The sequence below is a fragment of the Lynx canadensis genome, chromosome B1, assembly GCF_007474595.2.
Source record: "Lynx canadensis isolate LIC74 chromosome B1, mLynCan4.pri.v2, whole genome shotgun sequence".
NCBI classification, from domain to species: domain Eukaryota; kingdom Metazoa; phylum Chordata; class Mammalia; order Carnivora; family Felidae; genus Lynx; species Lynx canadensis.
In genome coordinates this window covers 141,780,137-141,794,954 of record NC_044306.2, presented here as the reverse complement: position 1 = coordinate 141,794,954, position 14,818 = coordinate 141,780,137, and the positions used below count along the sequence as shown (strand labels likewise).

Sequence of the window (14,818 nt, the reverse complement as noted above, 5' to 3'; positions counted from 1 at the left end):
TGTTGGCCTTTTTAAGCATATAAAATCAAGTTATGTGCAGAGTATTTTTAAAACAGGGTTTAGAATTTCCTAAATCAATTTCTAAGTTTGTGGTTAGTGTCATTTTCTACACAACTGTGTTTTTAACCCATGCTGATCATGCTGTTGCAGATGTATTACACATTGTTCAAATGTTGCTTAAATTTGAAAGGACGATTTAATTCATTTTGATTTCTAATTTTAGTTTAGTCATTTATATAGTTAGATTTTTCTATTTATAATTTTATTAGCAAATCTCAGATCTAATTGATGCTATACATATATTCCAAATAGATTTAAAAATGATTTGAACATTATAAGAATTTAGAGTTAATCAGTGAAACAGAGTTAGAACATGGAGGTGTTTTAACAAAATACGAATTTCTCAGTTATAGAATCGAGTATAAATGTCAGCCTTCTTGTGAACTTGTGAATTAAAAAGTCACCCAAGAAATAGTCAAGTGGTCATTTGGTTAGAAAAAAAGATCGTTTTGGTTAGACAAAAGGTCAGGTATTTCAAGCAGTGCTGTGAGGCTGGTGTGAAATCTGCTTATAATAGAGCCTTAAAACTCTGCTCATACTTCTGAACATGATGTGAATAGCATGCAGAAATAAGAAATATGGTGAATATTGTTAGCATCACTATGGGAAGAAAGAATGTTCTCGGAAAACTATATTGTCAACCCTGAACTACTTTTGTTAAATAGATTATAATGCACACAACTTACATTTTTTCTCTTTGATTCAGGATCCTTTGAAAATTAGGAGAGGTATTTTAGATAATAATGACAATAAGGACTTGTACTGTGGCTTTGGAACTTTCTTGAATAATTCCTCAGTTCACAAAACTCACGTTTTGTGTCACTTCGTGAGAAGAATATTAACATTTGTTCATGTCTAAAATAACAATTTCTATATTTTCTATAACATTAACAAACTTTACTAGAATCACTGATCTTAGAATGGAAAAAATATATGTATATACCTTTTACTCTTTTAACATGCCCCTAAATAGCTTCTGTGTGTTCAGTGAAACTTCTTAACATTTTAATCTGTTCTTACAGGGTTCATGCTTGAACTAGATCCAGAACATAGACCTGACATATTTCAAGTGTCCTATTTTGCATTTAAATTTGCCAAAAAGGATTGTCCAGTCTCCAACATCAATGTAAGTAGTTTTTCAAGTAGGGTATGAATTTAAAATCCCATATAGATAGATATATACATATAGATACATATACTTACAGAATTATTTGTTTCATGACAAGTGGTCCGATAGTGGGTTTGTGATTAGTATTTTTGACAAAAAGTCATAATTGCCAGAAACTGTGTATTGACGTGCCCCGGGGAGCTACTGCAGACTTGGGGCACAGCAGGATATTTTTTCCTTTTGAGGGACACACAGTGACATCTGTTTGACACAGCACAAATTAGTATTATTAAGTTGTTTGGGCCTATCATTTAAACAAACAGAACTATTAGATCTTTAGTTGGAGAGGGTCATGAAAACTTGCTGAGGCACTAAGCACTGGGTAAACTGAAATAAGTTTGGTTACCTTTGGTGTAGAGAGCATAGGTATTGTAAATGTAGAGACTTGGGTTCAGATCTGTCTTTATCAGTGACTGATTTTGTATATTTTGGGAAGTTACTTAATGTCTATTTTTTTTTCCGTCAAAGTAATAATTATTAGGATCACAAATAGTAAATGTAAACCCTGTGTCGAGTCCATGGAAGGCGATGAGTTGATAATAGCTAATAAATACTATTTAGAGGTTTTGAATTATATTCAGTCTGCATAGTATACCTAACTATGTCAGATTAACTGTATGTGGCAAGTCTTTGCTAATTTTTAATAAAAGTCTAAACCCATCACTAATTTTAAGCCATTCTCAACTTTGTAAAGATCATTCTGGCTCTTGTTCTTGTAGATGTCTCGGTATGTAAAACTTAGTTCATCCCACTAGAAAAATATGGAAGTTGATACTATTTCTTTTTGTTTTTAAGTCTCACTGTAATATATTCTCTGTTGATGCTGAAAATCAGGCAGGTCTAATATTATAGTCATGAAAGTAAATTCATTTGACATTTAACTGTGGATTTTTAGTTTTTCATTCAGCAAATATGCATTTGGGTGCCTACTGTAAGACAAACGTTCTATAGAGCATAAACAAGTCTTCTGCTCTTGTTTTCTAGACTTTTTACAAGCAGTGTCATGCAAATTATCTGCAGTATATAGAAATAGCACTTTACTCATATGCTTGGTGTTTGCTGCCTTTTCCAAAGTCATTTGGAAAATAGTCATTGATTTACAAATGTAATATAATCCTTCTTTTTATCCAATATTTACCTATTTGTAAAGTGGATATATGATGATGTTCTGTTTATTTTCCAAGGGATTCTGTGGAACATGAATATTGAAAGTGACATTTGTGTAGAATGAAGTGGTATTTGCAGATTAGATCTGGCAAATATATGTGAATATTTTGTAGGTATCTGAGGTGAAAGTATTTCACAGACAATACTTTTTAAGCTTAAGAGTGTATCTATAGCATTTAAATAAAACTTTCTGCAATTGAAATGAAAACCAAAATGAAAAGTTTTATTTTTTTCTTCGAAGAATTCTTCTATTCCTTCAGCTCTTCCTGAACCGATGACTGCTAGTGAAGCAGCTTCTAGGAAAAGCCAAATAAAAGCCAGGTAGGCAAAGCTGTGCTGAGATTTGAAAAGGCATTTTTTTAAAAAAGGGTATAGTTCTGATGTTTAATCCTAGCAAGTGTCATTGATTAAATATCATTTTCACTTATACACAAAAAAAATGTGTGTTCCTTACTGCATGTGATGAGGAGCTTAGATAACAAGTACAAAAGAAGCTTTCTTACTTTAGGGATGGAGTTTGACATCAGTCTCACTTGAACTGCTCACCCTTAGCAATTAAGAAGTGGTTACGCAGCTAGTGATGTTACATTGGATCATTTTGGGGGTTATCATTATTTCATCACATGGGAACTCTAATTCATGAAATTTTATGTTTTGTGTTTGTAGCTGGTATGATTTGTTTTTAAGGAAAGAAAAAATAACAGGCAACTGTTTTAGAATATTCTAAATTTGTAATCAATTTTATATATTCTAATACATATTTAAAATATGTATTACTATGTATAATTTATCATGAATGGCTATAGTACTTGTAAGACTGGTAAAGAAGTTTTAAATTATCGTTAATAGTTATTCACTGTACTGATAAGTTTGACTTGTGTTATGTATGTTAAGATGTGTATCTGATCAATGATTGAATTAATGATTGATTTTTTTTTCTTGCTTCTTTGAGTTTAAAACTTAATAAACAGGATTATATTTTAGATTATCAGACAGGTATAATATTGCAGTTGGGGACATTTCTTGGTCACAGCTTTTTTGGTACTGTATTTTACTCATGCAAAGATTTCATTTGACTGAAATACATAAAGTATATTTATTATGTACCTGTTGTTATATGCTAGATATAGATACTGTAAACCACAAAGTAAAAGGAGCAGTGTTTATTCTCAAGGAGCTCACATTCTAATGAAGACAGACAAGAAAAGAGTTACAACCTGATAGATACCAGGCAACTAAGAGTGGAGGAAGGGAAAGCTGGGAGCAGAGAAAACAGAAGGACAGAAAGAATCCTTTTGCCTTAACTTTTCCTTGAGGGATGAGTAGTCAGTCACCTGGAGTGATGGGGAGTGAAACTGTAACAGGCAGGCACTTCAGGCAAGAAGAATGGCCTTTGTGAAACTGCAAGGCTGGCGTGTGAGGGGACATAGATGAGAGGGGTGGGAAATGGTAGGTAGATGCCAGTCATGAACAACTTTGTTTATATGTTATGCTCAGAATTTGGACTTTGGCCTTTAAGCCAGTGAATTTTCAACTGGCAGTCAGTTCTATGATTTGTGACTTTGCTGTTAGATGTGTTATAATAATAAGTAATAAAAAATAATTTGCTATTTAGAAATTAAGGTATCATTTGTGAATGAGTTTGTTTAAAAAAATATACCATCACTCTAAAAAAAATCTTCATTTACTTGAATTTAAAATACTCTTTTGAGTAAGAGATGAAAGAGTAAAGTTGCATCTAACTTGCACGAATTCACTGTGACTGTCTTATTTATGACGTAGCTGTAGTTGGCAGCTGCTGTTACAGTTGAGTGGCAATTATGAACTATTGTAGGACTTGTCAGTTCAATTTTATTTTATTGGTGTGTTTTTAATAATTATTTTGTCAACAATGAAATCTGTAAGAAAGCAGATATAGATTTTTAAAAAAACATGACTCAACTGAACAAGAATGATGTTTTGAATATCTTTTCACCATGACACAAGTCATAGCTATACAATTATAACCTAATGAAATAGTTAATGCAGCTAAAATTCACAGTACTATTCATATTATGTCAAATCCGTACCTGACATTAAAAATTAGGTTCCTTGGTGCTTATTGGTCAATAATATAAATTTACTCTTTATTGATATAATCAGTAAAGAACTTGAAAAAGTTTAAATGTGTCTAAAACATAGTCTTTTTCATGTCAAAGGCTTATCAATGGGGAGGGGTGATTGGAGAAATCTTTAAATACCATTATTTATGTGTTTTAGAGCTTTTATGAATACTGTCGATCTGCCCGGCCTTTACTGTGTGGCATGTTTTGCTTTACTTCTTAAAAGCCCCTTTCTAGTTCCCTGAAACCTGCACCTGCTCTTGGGACTGTTAAACATGTGAGACTTCTGTGACTTGCATCTAAAAGTGGAAAAGTTGAGAATCACTGTCCTGCCAGATGGAAACACTGAAGTATTTTAAGAGGAGAGAGTGTGTGTTTTAGGAAGATTGCTCAGGTGATAGGAAGGAGGAGGAAAAGAAAGGAAGCAGAGAAAACAGCTTTGTCTATTGTAATAGTGCAGATGAGGCTGCACAGTAGTGTTGATACTAATGATTACTCAGTCTTTCCTTTTAGTCACGTTTGTGTTTTCATATTGCCTAATCTGCCCAGGCATTTTCTTCCCATTGCTTCATACAGAATGCTTCATTTCTTTTTCACTGTCTAATGAAAGCATATTTATTTTTTATTCTCCAGCGCCTACCTGAAGCCTTTCTAGCCAAATTAGGTAAAAAGGTGGAATTATTCCTCTGTGAAACTCTTGACAGTACTAGCTTGGCACTAATTATATTTACTGACTTCTATTTTACTGCATGTTGATGAACATGTGTCACATCTTCCTAGGTATACTGTAAATTCTTTGAAGACCGGCTATTGTGCCATGTTTGCTGGATAGCAGTAATCATATGATAGATGTTAGTACATGGGTAAAATTAGGTAGCAGTAGACTAAAATCTGTAGACCTTTTAATTTGCTTTTTGGAAGTTTGCTATGCTCATGTATGTTGTGAATCTCTATAGAGCAGTTTATAACAGGAACAAGGCAGGGTAAGGCCTGGCGTCTACTATCTTAATAAAAAATGGATAGACAGATAGAAAGATAGTGTAGAATATACAGTCCCCAGATTACTTGAATTTAGAGAATTCAGCATTGGTTTTAGTGCCATATCCGTAATTTGAACTCAGTAAATACTTGATTATCATTAAAATGAGATATAACTGGTTATATATATATATATATATATATATATATATATAAAACTTTATTGCCTTTTAGTTCAGTTTTCCTGTAACTTGTACCATAACCCATCCCATCTAAAACATAAATGTTATTTTTAGAAAACAACACACGTATAATGTATTTCTACTATTTTCCACAATCTTTTGATTCAAATTCACTTCTTTTTAGAAAGATCGTTGAGAGGGCTCCCTCTTGTGGCACATACAGATATAAGAAAGAACTGTAGATGTACAGTTTTTGTACATAGGACTTTCTCCAAATGCATGCAGCAGATACATATTTGATAAATCATGTATGCAAACTTTTCAAGTACCAAATCATTTGAAAATGTGCTAAGGGAACTTGGTGAAGAGATTTTATGTCAATCATGTTGAAAAGTAAATCAATAACTCTATTAAAAAGTACTTGAAGTTTTGTACTGAATTTGTAGAAAAAAATAAGTTGATAAATATATAAGTTAAAGATTTTCCCTGGCTTTTAAAAAATTTTTTTTGGAAAAGAAAATGTCTGTGTCTTTTAGTGTCTCTTGTTTTCAAACCTATGCTTACCACTTTGACCTCCTGTGTCTGTGGCCTAAACTAAGTCCTAGTGGGAAGAGTTTTATATGATTTCTATTCGTTGTTAAGTAAAGCATAAAGATCCAAGAAGTTGAATGTGAGCAGATGGCTCCACCTGCTGAAAATTTGGGCCCCTTTTTGTTTCACATGCCCTAGAGCGCCATCTTTTTGTTCTTGGGCCTAGAGCCTAAGGTAAGGGAGGCTGTTGTTTGTATCTTGTTTTTATTTTTCTGACTGGTTCACAGAGCTGGCTCTTGATTTGGTCCAGAACCTTATGAGAAGGTTTATGTTTGTGTCTGCTACTTCATTTCCTTAAGAGCAATCCTATATTCTTTATCTACCAGCTTCAGTGGCAGACTGTGAATGGTAGCATACTGAGTTAAGGAAAATGGCTAGGTTTATTTTATTTACTTTCCTATCTTTATTAAACATTTAATACTTGGGAATGAGACAGGAAGAGGCCGAGAGGACTAATATCATCAGTAATAATTAAAATGCGTCTGTTGAAATAGATGCTTTATAGGACAAATAGTAAATTAGAAATACTGCCAGTATTTAGAATGAAATGTGTATTTTTCTGTTGTAGAATAACAGATACCATTGGACCAACAGAAACCTCAATTGCACCAAGACAAAGACCAAAGGCCAACTCTACTACTGCCACTCCCAGTGTGCTGACCATTCAGAGTTCAGCAACACCTGTTAAAGTCCCTGTTCCTGGTGAATTCGGTAGCCACAGACCAAAAGGTAATAGCAGCCCTGCCAACCTTGTCACCTTTACAGTTAGCTGAAATCTTATGGCTTGATATTCCTAGGAATATAAATTATTGGCAAACTTACTATTGTGAAGCATATAACTTAATGCTTTAAGAAACTTTCTACTGATGTCTGATAAACTCAACTAGTTTTTCCTAAAGTTGTAGGCAAAAGTAGTAACATACTGGTAATATAGAAGTATGGTATAAAATGCTTTCAACTTGCTTATCCATAGAGTCATCAGCTAGTAGGGTTTGAGGTTGATAATAAAGTTCTAAGAGTATGGAAAATTCTGTATTGTATTGGAAAGGAGGAAGTTGAAACTTTAGCCTTAAAAAGTTATATGTCTTTCCACTGCATCTAGAACCTTGGCAGAGGCATCTAGCTTAGGTCGTGTGGACATTACGACACAGAAACCTGTCTTCTCATCTGATTTTGAGATTTGTTTTTCTAATCTAAAACATCCTCAAAGCATTATGGTGCAGTGTAGTACCTAAAAAAATTTTTTCCTCAAGGAAATATCCCTAATATTAGCTAGTAAACTTGTTCTCTCGTGGGTCTGGGGATATAACTTGAAGCCCCATCTTAAGAAAACCCTGTTTTGCATTTTATTTCATGATTTAGCTATTTTGTTTTAATTTTAAAATGTTTTCATTTAAGATGTTTTCAATTGGTATGCTCTAATGGTTAAGAGCCCACCAGTTTGAGTCTCATGAACCTGAATTTGAGTTCTGTTTTTCCCATTTCTTAGTAATATATGTTATAAAAATTTTGGTACCTATTTGATAGGATTGCTGTGAGGATTAAATAACTGCTTAATATAATCCCCTGTCCTTATGAAATGTTAAATATTAGCTACCACTATTACTGTTAGGTGTATATTCAGGGAAGATAATGTTAATGTTACCTGACACGTTGCTGCTTACTCCTGTCATGTCACTCAGATGGGAGGATTGTTCCATGGAAAAGAGAAATTAGGGGAAGTTGAAGCCTTTTGTGTCTGTTTCTTAGCCTCACTGTTCTCTTCTGTAAAATGGGAATAACACCTATTTTTCCTGTTATAAAGAATAAATGACAAGGTGTGTGCTATCTGGAAGTTTCTGTTTCATAGTAAGCATTTAGTGGGTTGTTTTTTTTTTTTTTACCATTTTGGGTTCGAGATCTACTAGTCTTCTCTATGATGTATCAATGCCCTCCAGCCAAAGACCACTTAGAACACACTTGTATTTGAATAAATTTGGTTTATTACTCACATATCATGGGAATCTGTGGTGGTGTCTCAGTAAGATGGAGCTTGAAAAGACTTATTGAAGGATTTGGGCTTGTTTTAGGTAATTCTGGGGGAAGCTTGAAGAAGGTGGGGCTTTGCTCTGGATTGAATGCTCTCAGGAAGCCGGGGGTATGATGTTATTAGGTATCTTAATAAATCTTACTTCTCTAGAAGGAGGGGAGCTAAAGTTCCAGCTAGATAGAAGCAGTAGTCAGCCCCATTCACCAGGACAGGGAGAGGTTTGGTCATTTTTGTGGTTGTTTCTGATTTTGTCAGGATTCAGTCCCCTTGTCCTGATCTACCATGGTCACAGGAAGCCTTGTCTGATGTTGGTGTTCTGTGAAATTGTTGTTTATTAGGAGAACACCAAGTCTAGCTGTGAGGGTCGGGCCTGCTCCTATAGCAGGGACAGCATTTCTTTTTGTCATGCTTCCAGCTTAAGTTGGAAAAATAATACTCCTTTTTCCCCCCCATATGTGCATCTTTTAACTTTTCCCCCCATTAAATATTATACAAGAAGTGACACTTAAATATATTCTTTTAAAATATTCAGCACAGTAGTTTTCGGGGAAAAATGTAAAAGTCTCCGTTATTTTTTCTGTAGAGTAAACTAGCAATAAGTTAGTATGCTTTCTCAGGGTCCTTTTTTATGTTTTTGCATGTTCATATATAGATACAAATAATTTATGTTGTGTTTAGCATAAGTAGATTCTTACCATACATAGTTCTCTGCAATTTGATTTTTTTTTTTTTAACTCCTACAGTTAGGAGAGCTTTTGCACATCAGTGCATATAAATCTACCATGTGTATTTTAGTGGGTAGATGATGTTCTGTAGTGTGAATGTATCATAGCTTATTAAACCATATAGGTTATTTCCAGTATTGGTTGTTATTAAAAGTATTGTGGTGGACATCCTTATAACAGACTCTTTTGATTTCCATGTTAGAGTATTTTTTCTGAGGAAGATATTAAAAGGTATACTCATTTAAAATTTGTCAGATTGCCATCCAAAAAGACTTCAAAAATTCACACTCAACAACAGTGTGAGTGTCCTTTGATTCCTATCCTTGCCAACACTTGATAGTATTGGTTTTTTAGAATGTTTCCCTGTTTATAGGTGAAATATCTTTGTTTTTATTTTAATATTCCTGATTGATACAACCGTTTCAGTCTACTGGCCGTTTGTTTTCTCCTGGATTATCTTTTGTAATTTTCTGTGAGATTGTTTTGCTTTTATTTATTTATTTTTTTATTGCCCTGAAGATTTGATTTTTCTATATTCTGAGTATTAGTTCTTTGCTAAATATATTGTAAATATTTTCTTATAGTTTGTCTTTAATTTTACCGGTGATTCCACTTAACTTCTCTGAGCCTTAGTTTTATCATTTGCAAACTGGGCAATAATAGTATGACGATTTAATGATATACTTGAAAGCATTGTTTCCATGTAGGATTGCTGTGATGTTTATGATTTCTCTGGTGCTCTGTGGCCTTGGCTTGAGAACCAGGGAACTTCCTTTAGCTTGCTGTCACTAACGTGAAGTCACAGTTTGTGAGGTGAAAGGTGAGCCTCGTGAGTTATTTTATGATGATTACTGGTGTAACTGGGCTTCACTCACAGCCATAATGTTCTACGGTTAGACATCAAGGTCCTAAAAGACGAATAACGCTGAGGAGCTTAACTTTTCAGTACTCTACTAAGTGGGAAGAAATACACTTAAAAGGCTAATTAATGGTGGTTATGTCTGTGTGGTACAATTATGGTTTTAATTTTATTTTGCATATTTTTATAAATTCAAAAATAATTGCAGTCAGCATGCATTTTCTTATAATTGGGAGAATTAGAATGTTACAAAACTATTTTCATAGAAGTGTGTTATATTTAAGGCCTAGGAAGTTTAAAGATATTGGTGAAAAAGAATCTCCCTCTCCTTCCTTGCACTCTTCCTCTTTTTCCCCCTTAGGAATATATAGCTGCATTTGAATTTATGGTAACTCATTGGAAGAGACTACAGAAATTATAGTATATCATATTTCTTCTTTTTGATGTTGTGTGTCTCTTTCTCATAATTCCAAAGTTTATTTATAGGATTTGCCTTGGGTAAAATTTATGAAGCTTGTAAATAAATATCCATTTAGGAGGCAGTATTAATAGATTCACTAAGCTAGCATTTATTGAGCATCTCTTACAAAAAAGATTCCTTAAGGCATTAACAGATCAATAAGTCATCATCCCATCCACCAGGGACCCTAGTTAGGAAATAGCCATGAAAACAATATGTGAGGGCCGAATGAAATGTTATAAACTGAGTGGAACTATTAGATAAAGGAGCAAGGAAGAGAGATTTGAGCTAAACTTTGAAGGATAAGAAGAATTGCAGTGGGTGGCAAGTAGCATTGTAGACGGAGAGAATCATATTGGCCAAGACACAGACCTATGCCAGTGTATGTGATAGTTGAGAAGCAAGAAAGAAAGGATGTGGCTGGTGTGTTGACAGATATGAAAGAAGTGTTTCTAAGATGTTGACTTGGGCAGAGTTGTACTTAAGATTACAGTAAATAATCCCTTTGGACTACATGCATATGGAAGTTTCTGTGTTACAAAATAAGGATATAAATGCCTTGGTAATGTTACTGAAATGAGTGTTTAGAAATCCAGCCATTTTGCTGAAGTCTTGAGTATGTTAACCTATGTTTCACATGGAAACCACTTTTCAGGAGCACCGAGACCTGGAAATGGCCCCGAGATTGTACTGGGTCAGGTTCCCCCTCAGCAGCCTCCACAACAGCATAGAGTACTTCAGCAGCTACAACAGGGAGATTGGAGATTGCAGCAACTACATTTACAGCATCGCCATCCTCACCAGCAGCAGCAGCAGCAGCAGCAGCAGCAGCAGCAGCTACTTCAGGATGCCTACATGCAGCAGGTAATTCTTTGGTTACTGTGGATACGGGAGTAGTGTTGTGAAATTCATGTGGCTGTTGAGTATCAGGGAGTTCCCTTTCATACACTGGGCACCTTCAGTTCTGGGTCCAAGTGAACACTTTGCCCAATTTCCTGATTATTTTAGTTGCAGTCTGTGAGATTCTTAAGAATATTCTCTTGAGAGGCACCTGGCTGACTCAGTCGGTTAAGCGTCCGACTCTGGGTTTCATCTCAGGTCCTGATCTCATGGTTTGTGAGTTTAAGCCCTGCGTCGGACTCGTGCTGACAGCACGGAGCCTGCTTGGGATTCTCTGTCCCCCTGCGCATGTTCTCTCTCTCTGTCTCAAAATAAATAAACTTAAAAAAATAACATTAAAAAAAGAATATTCTGTTGAAATAGATTGAAATCATGGCTTTATGAAGCCAAAAATGTTCAGTCATTGGACATTATGAATAAACATGGCTGTTTATGGTGAATGTTATCTTTTTCAGGTTATATTTTGAGTTGAGAAACAGATTTATAACGTTATTACTGGAAGGGTGATACTTTAGGCTTTCAGAAGTAACATTATCTTGGGATTTTGTTCTTTTTGCTTTTTTTTTTTTTGGCCAGGGTGAGAGAGAGAGAGAGAGAGAGAGAGAGAGAGAGAGTGAGTGTGTGTGTGTGTGTGTGTGTGTGTGTGTGTACGAGTGGCATTTAGAGTTGGAAGGGACATAGGAAAAAATGACCTTACGTTCTATTCTGCCCTTTGCCTCGTTAGGACCTACAAATTTCTAGTTTCACTAAACTATTTCAAATTTAATGACTTGTCACAATCATCCTTCCATCTTTTCTGAAATGTTTTTGAGCCTATTAAACGCATGGCACTTCTCATGGATGTCTCATCTTCTGGTCTTGACTGATAGACCCAGAGCGGAACATAGTTAAGTAGACGGTGCCATTGGGTGGCCAGAAGATATCATGGAAGGGAAGATGGAGGAGATTAGGAATTTACTATAATGGGTCATGGACACAAACTAGGGTTTTCATTAATTAGTAAATGTGTTTGGGTTTAGTTTTCTTCCAAACATCCTTAAACTGTGCTGGGAATAGTTTTAGTTGAATCTGTTATGTTTCATTGATACTTTTGAAACCCAATTCCAATAAGCATGTGTAAGTTATAGTCCTTTACTGACTGTAGCTATTTTACTTTGGTATTTGGACCACTAGTACCCATAGTTATGATGTTAAAATCAGTACTAAAAAAAAAGCAAAACAAAACAAAAAAAACCAACTATGGCACAAAAAAGGCACAAGTAATATTGATGAGTTTCTTTGTTTTTTCATTGTAGTATCAACATGCAATGCAGCAGCAACAGATCCTTCAGCAACAGTTTTTAATGCATTCAGTGTATCAGCCGCAACCTTCTGCATCACAGTATCCTGCAATGGTAAATGTTACATAATTTGTAGAAATTTCTGAGAATACATTCCAGTGTTGGAATTCACAGTATAAATGGTGTTATTCAGAATTTAATTATTCAAAATTAACCCAAGTAGGTTAATGAACACATTTTTTTTTTAGTTTTATTTTTTATTTTTAAGTTTATTTTTGCGGGGGGAGGAGCAGAGAGAGAGGGAGAGAAAGAATCTCAAACAGGCTCTCCTGGCACAGGGCTCGATCTCATGAACAGCGAGATTGTGACCTGTGCTGAAATCAAGAGTCGGACCCTTAACTGACTGAACCACCCAAGTGCCCAACACAGTTTCAACAAAGCCATTCGTGTGTTCCAAAGCAGTTTTACATTGGTTTGAACTGTAGCACCTGAATTTGGCACATTGTAACTGACTGATGGTATTTTTCTCTTATCTCATGGTATAAAGGAAATGATCTGTTTCCCATGATCTTTTGTCATATGTCTCTTTCATTTGGCACATATCTGTTGAATAAAAAAAGAAACCCAAAGGAAAATTGCATTTACTTCAGAGAATAGTGTGACTTTTTAAAAAAATTTTTATAGCAACTGCTGTTCTAGTGACTGTAAGCTACTCCATTGTCTTTTTCTTAAACTATTCAAATGAGGAATTTGAATCCTGCCAAGAGAGCCAGGCTTTACAGCTTTTTTTTTTTTTTTTTTAATTGAGGTATAATTGACATAACATTATATTAGTTTCGGGGGTAAATGTAATGACTTGATATTTGTATATTTTGCAAAATAATCACCAATAATACATGCAGTTAAACAGCTTCTTAAATAGACTTATTTTATCTTGCTGAGGTATTCCAGTAGCAAGCTGCTCCTTCATATATAAATTGTTTTTCAGGCTTCTGATTTTGTTGCCAACGTGAAAAGGAAGGAGCAGAGTAACTAGGTGCGATGCTGACTGTGCTTTAGTGACCTGGAGCAAGTGCTGTTTTGTGTAACAGGCGTTTCTTGTTTCAGATGCAGCAGTACCAGCAGGCTTTCTTGCAGCAACAAATGCTAGCTCAGCATCAGCAGCCTCAGCAACAGGCGTCTCCTGAGTATCTTACCTCCCCTCAAGAGTTCTCACCGGCCTTAGTTTCCTACACTTCATCACTTCCAGCTCAGGTTGGAACTATAGCGGACTCCTCCTACAGTGCCAATAGGCAAGTGTTTTTCCGGTGAACGCAAAAGAAATTATTGTGGAAGTGGGTGTACATGTGGAGTGGAGTCACTATGTGGCTCCTGAAGTACTCCAGAGTCCATGTCTCTGCAAAGTCCCCCTTTTTGTCTTACACGTCCTCTCTTTCTGTCCCTGTGCATCCCCATCCTTCCTTGCATTTCCATTAGTTAAGTCTGCTGATTGCTATTTGCAAGGTAAGGCTTAGGCAATATCCAGCAGCATTTAAGGCTAAGGAAATTAGTGGCTTATATGTTAAGACATTCTTTGTAATGTAAATAGAAACAAAACCCTGACAAGCTACTTTAATATTTTAAAAAAGTAATTCTTGTAGACAAGTTAATTTAGCTTTTTCTCCTTATATATTATTGCTTTGAATTAATTAGATAATATTTACCCACAGATTGCCTAATTTGGTTTACTTTAAAGAGGTACAAAAAAATAGTAACATGTCATTTGGTTCTTTTTTAAGATAAGAAGTATAAGGTTATTGTTACTACAGCCTTGTACATTTTGGTATTCAGATACATTGGTTAGTAGTTATTTTTCCAGGATAATTCATATTGAAAACATTACAGTAAACTAAAGAACGGTGGCATAAATGTTTTCAAACTCAGATTTGAATTGGGGAGTGCTTCAGGATTTTGTAATGAAAAAATCTCTTGGCCATTATGAATACTTCCCAGTATTTCTGGATACAGAGAAGGAAGTAGTTGTTAGAACTTTGGTTACTGGAACACTAAAGAAGTTCTCCTACAACACTATTTAAGGATATGATCATTAGCTGGGAAAAGGTATCTGCAAGCTTTGGCTAGGATTTGGGCATGAGAAATATCACTGAGCATGTCAAGAGAGGAATAAAGTATACAGTTTGCTGTAGTACACCTCCCAGCCTGTGTGTGTGTGTGTGTGTGTGTGTGTGTGTGTGTGAGAGAGAGAGAGAGAGAGAGAGAGAGAGAGAGAGAGAAGGAGAGAAAGAGGGAGAGAGAGAGAGGGAGAGAGAACAAATGG

The 14,818-nt window shown here is 35.1% G+C and overlaps 1 protein-coding gene across 5 annotated transcripts in view; it reads left to right on the top strand.

Moving 5' to 3' along the window:
- Positions 1-14,818, top strand: part of BMP2K (BMP2 inducible kinase) — a 130,790-nt gene that overhangs the window by 84,450 nt on the left and 31,522 nt on the right. For all 5 annotated transcript variants that reach the window (XM_030313614.1, XM_030313613.1, XM_030313615.1 and 2 more), the window contains 6 exons: positions 1,083-1,186; positions 2,637-2,716; positions 6,817-6,977; positions 10,977-11,185; positions 12,517-12,615; positions 13,609-13,793. In XM_030313614.1, the coding sequence (XP_030169474.1) occupies positions 1,083-1,186; positions 2,637-2,716; positions 6,817-6,977; positions 10,977-11,185; positions 12,517-12,615; positions 13,609-13,793 (838 nt within the window). The remainder of the gene's footprint in view (positions 1-1,082; positions 1,187-2,636; positions 2,717-6,816; positions 6,978-10,976; positions 11,186-12,516; positions 12,616-13,608; positions 13,794-14,818) is intronic.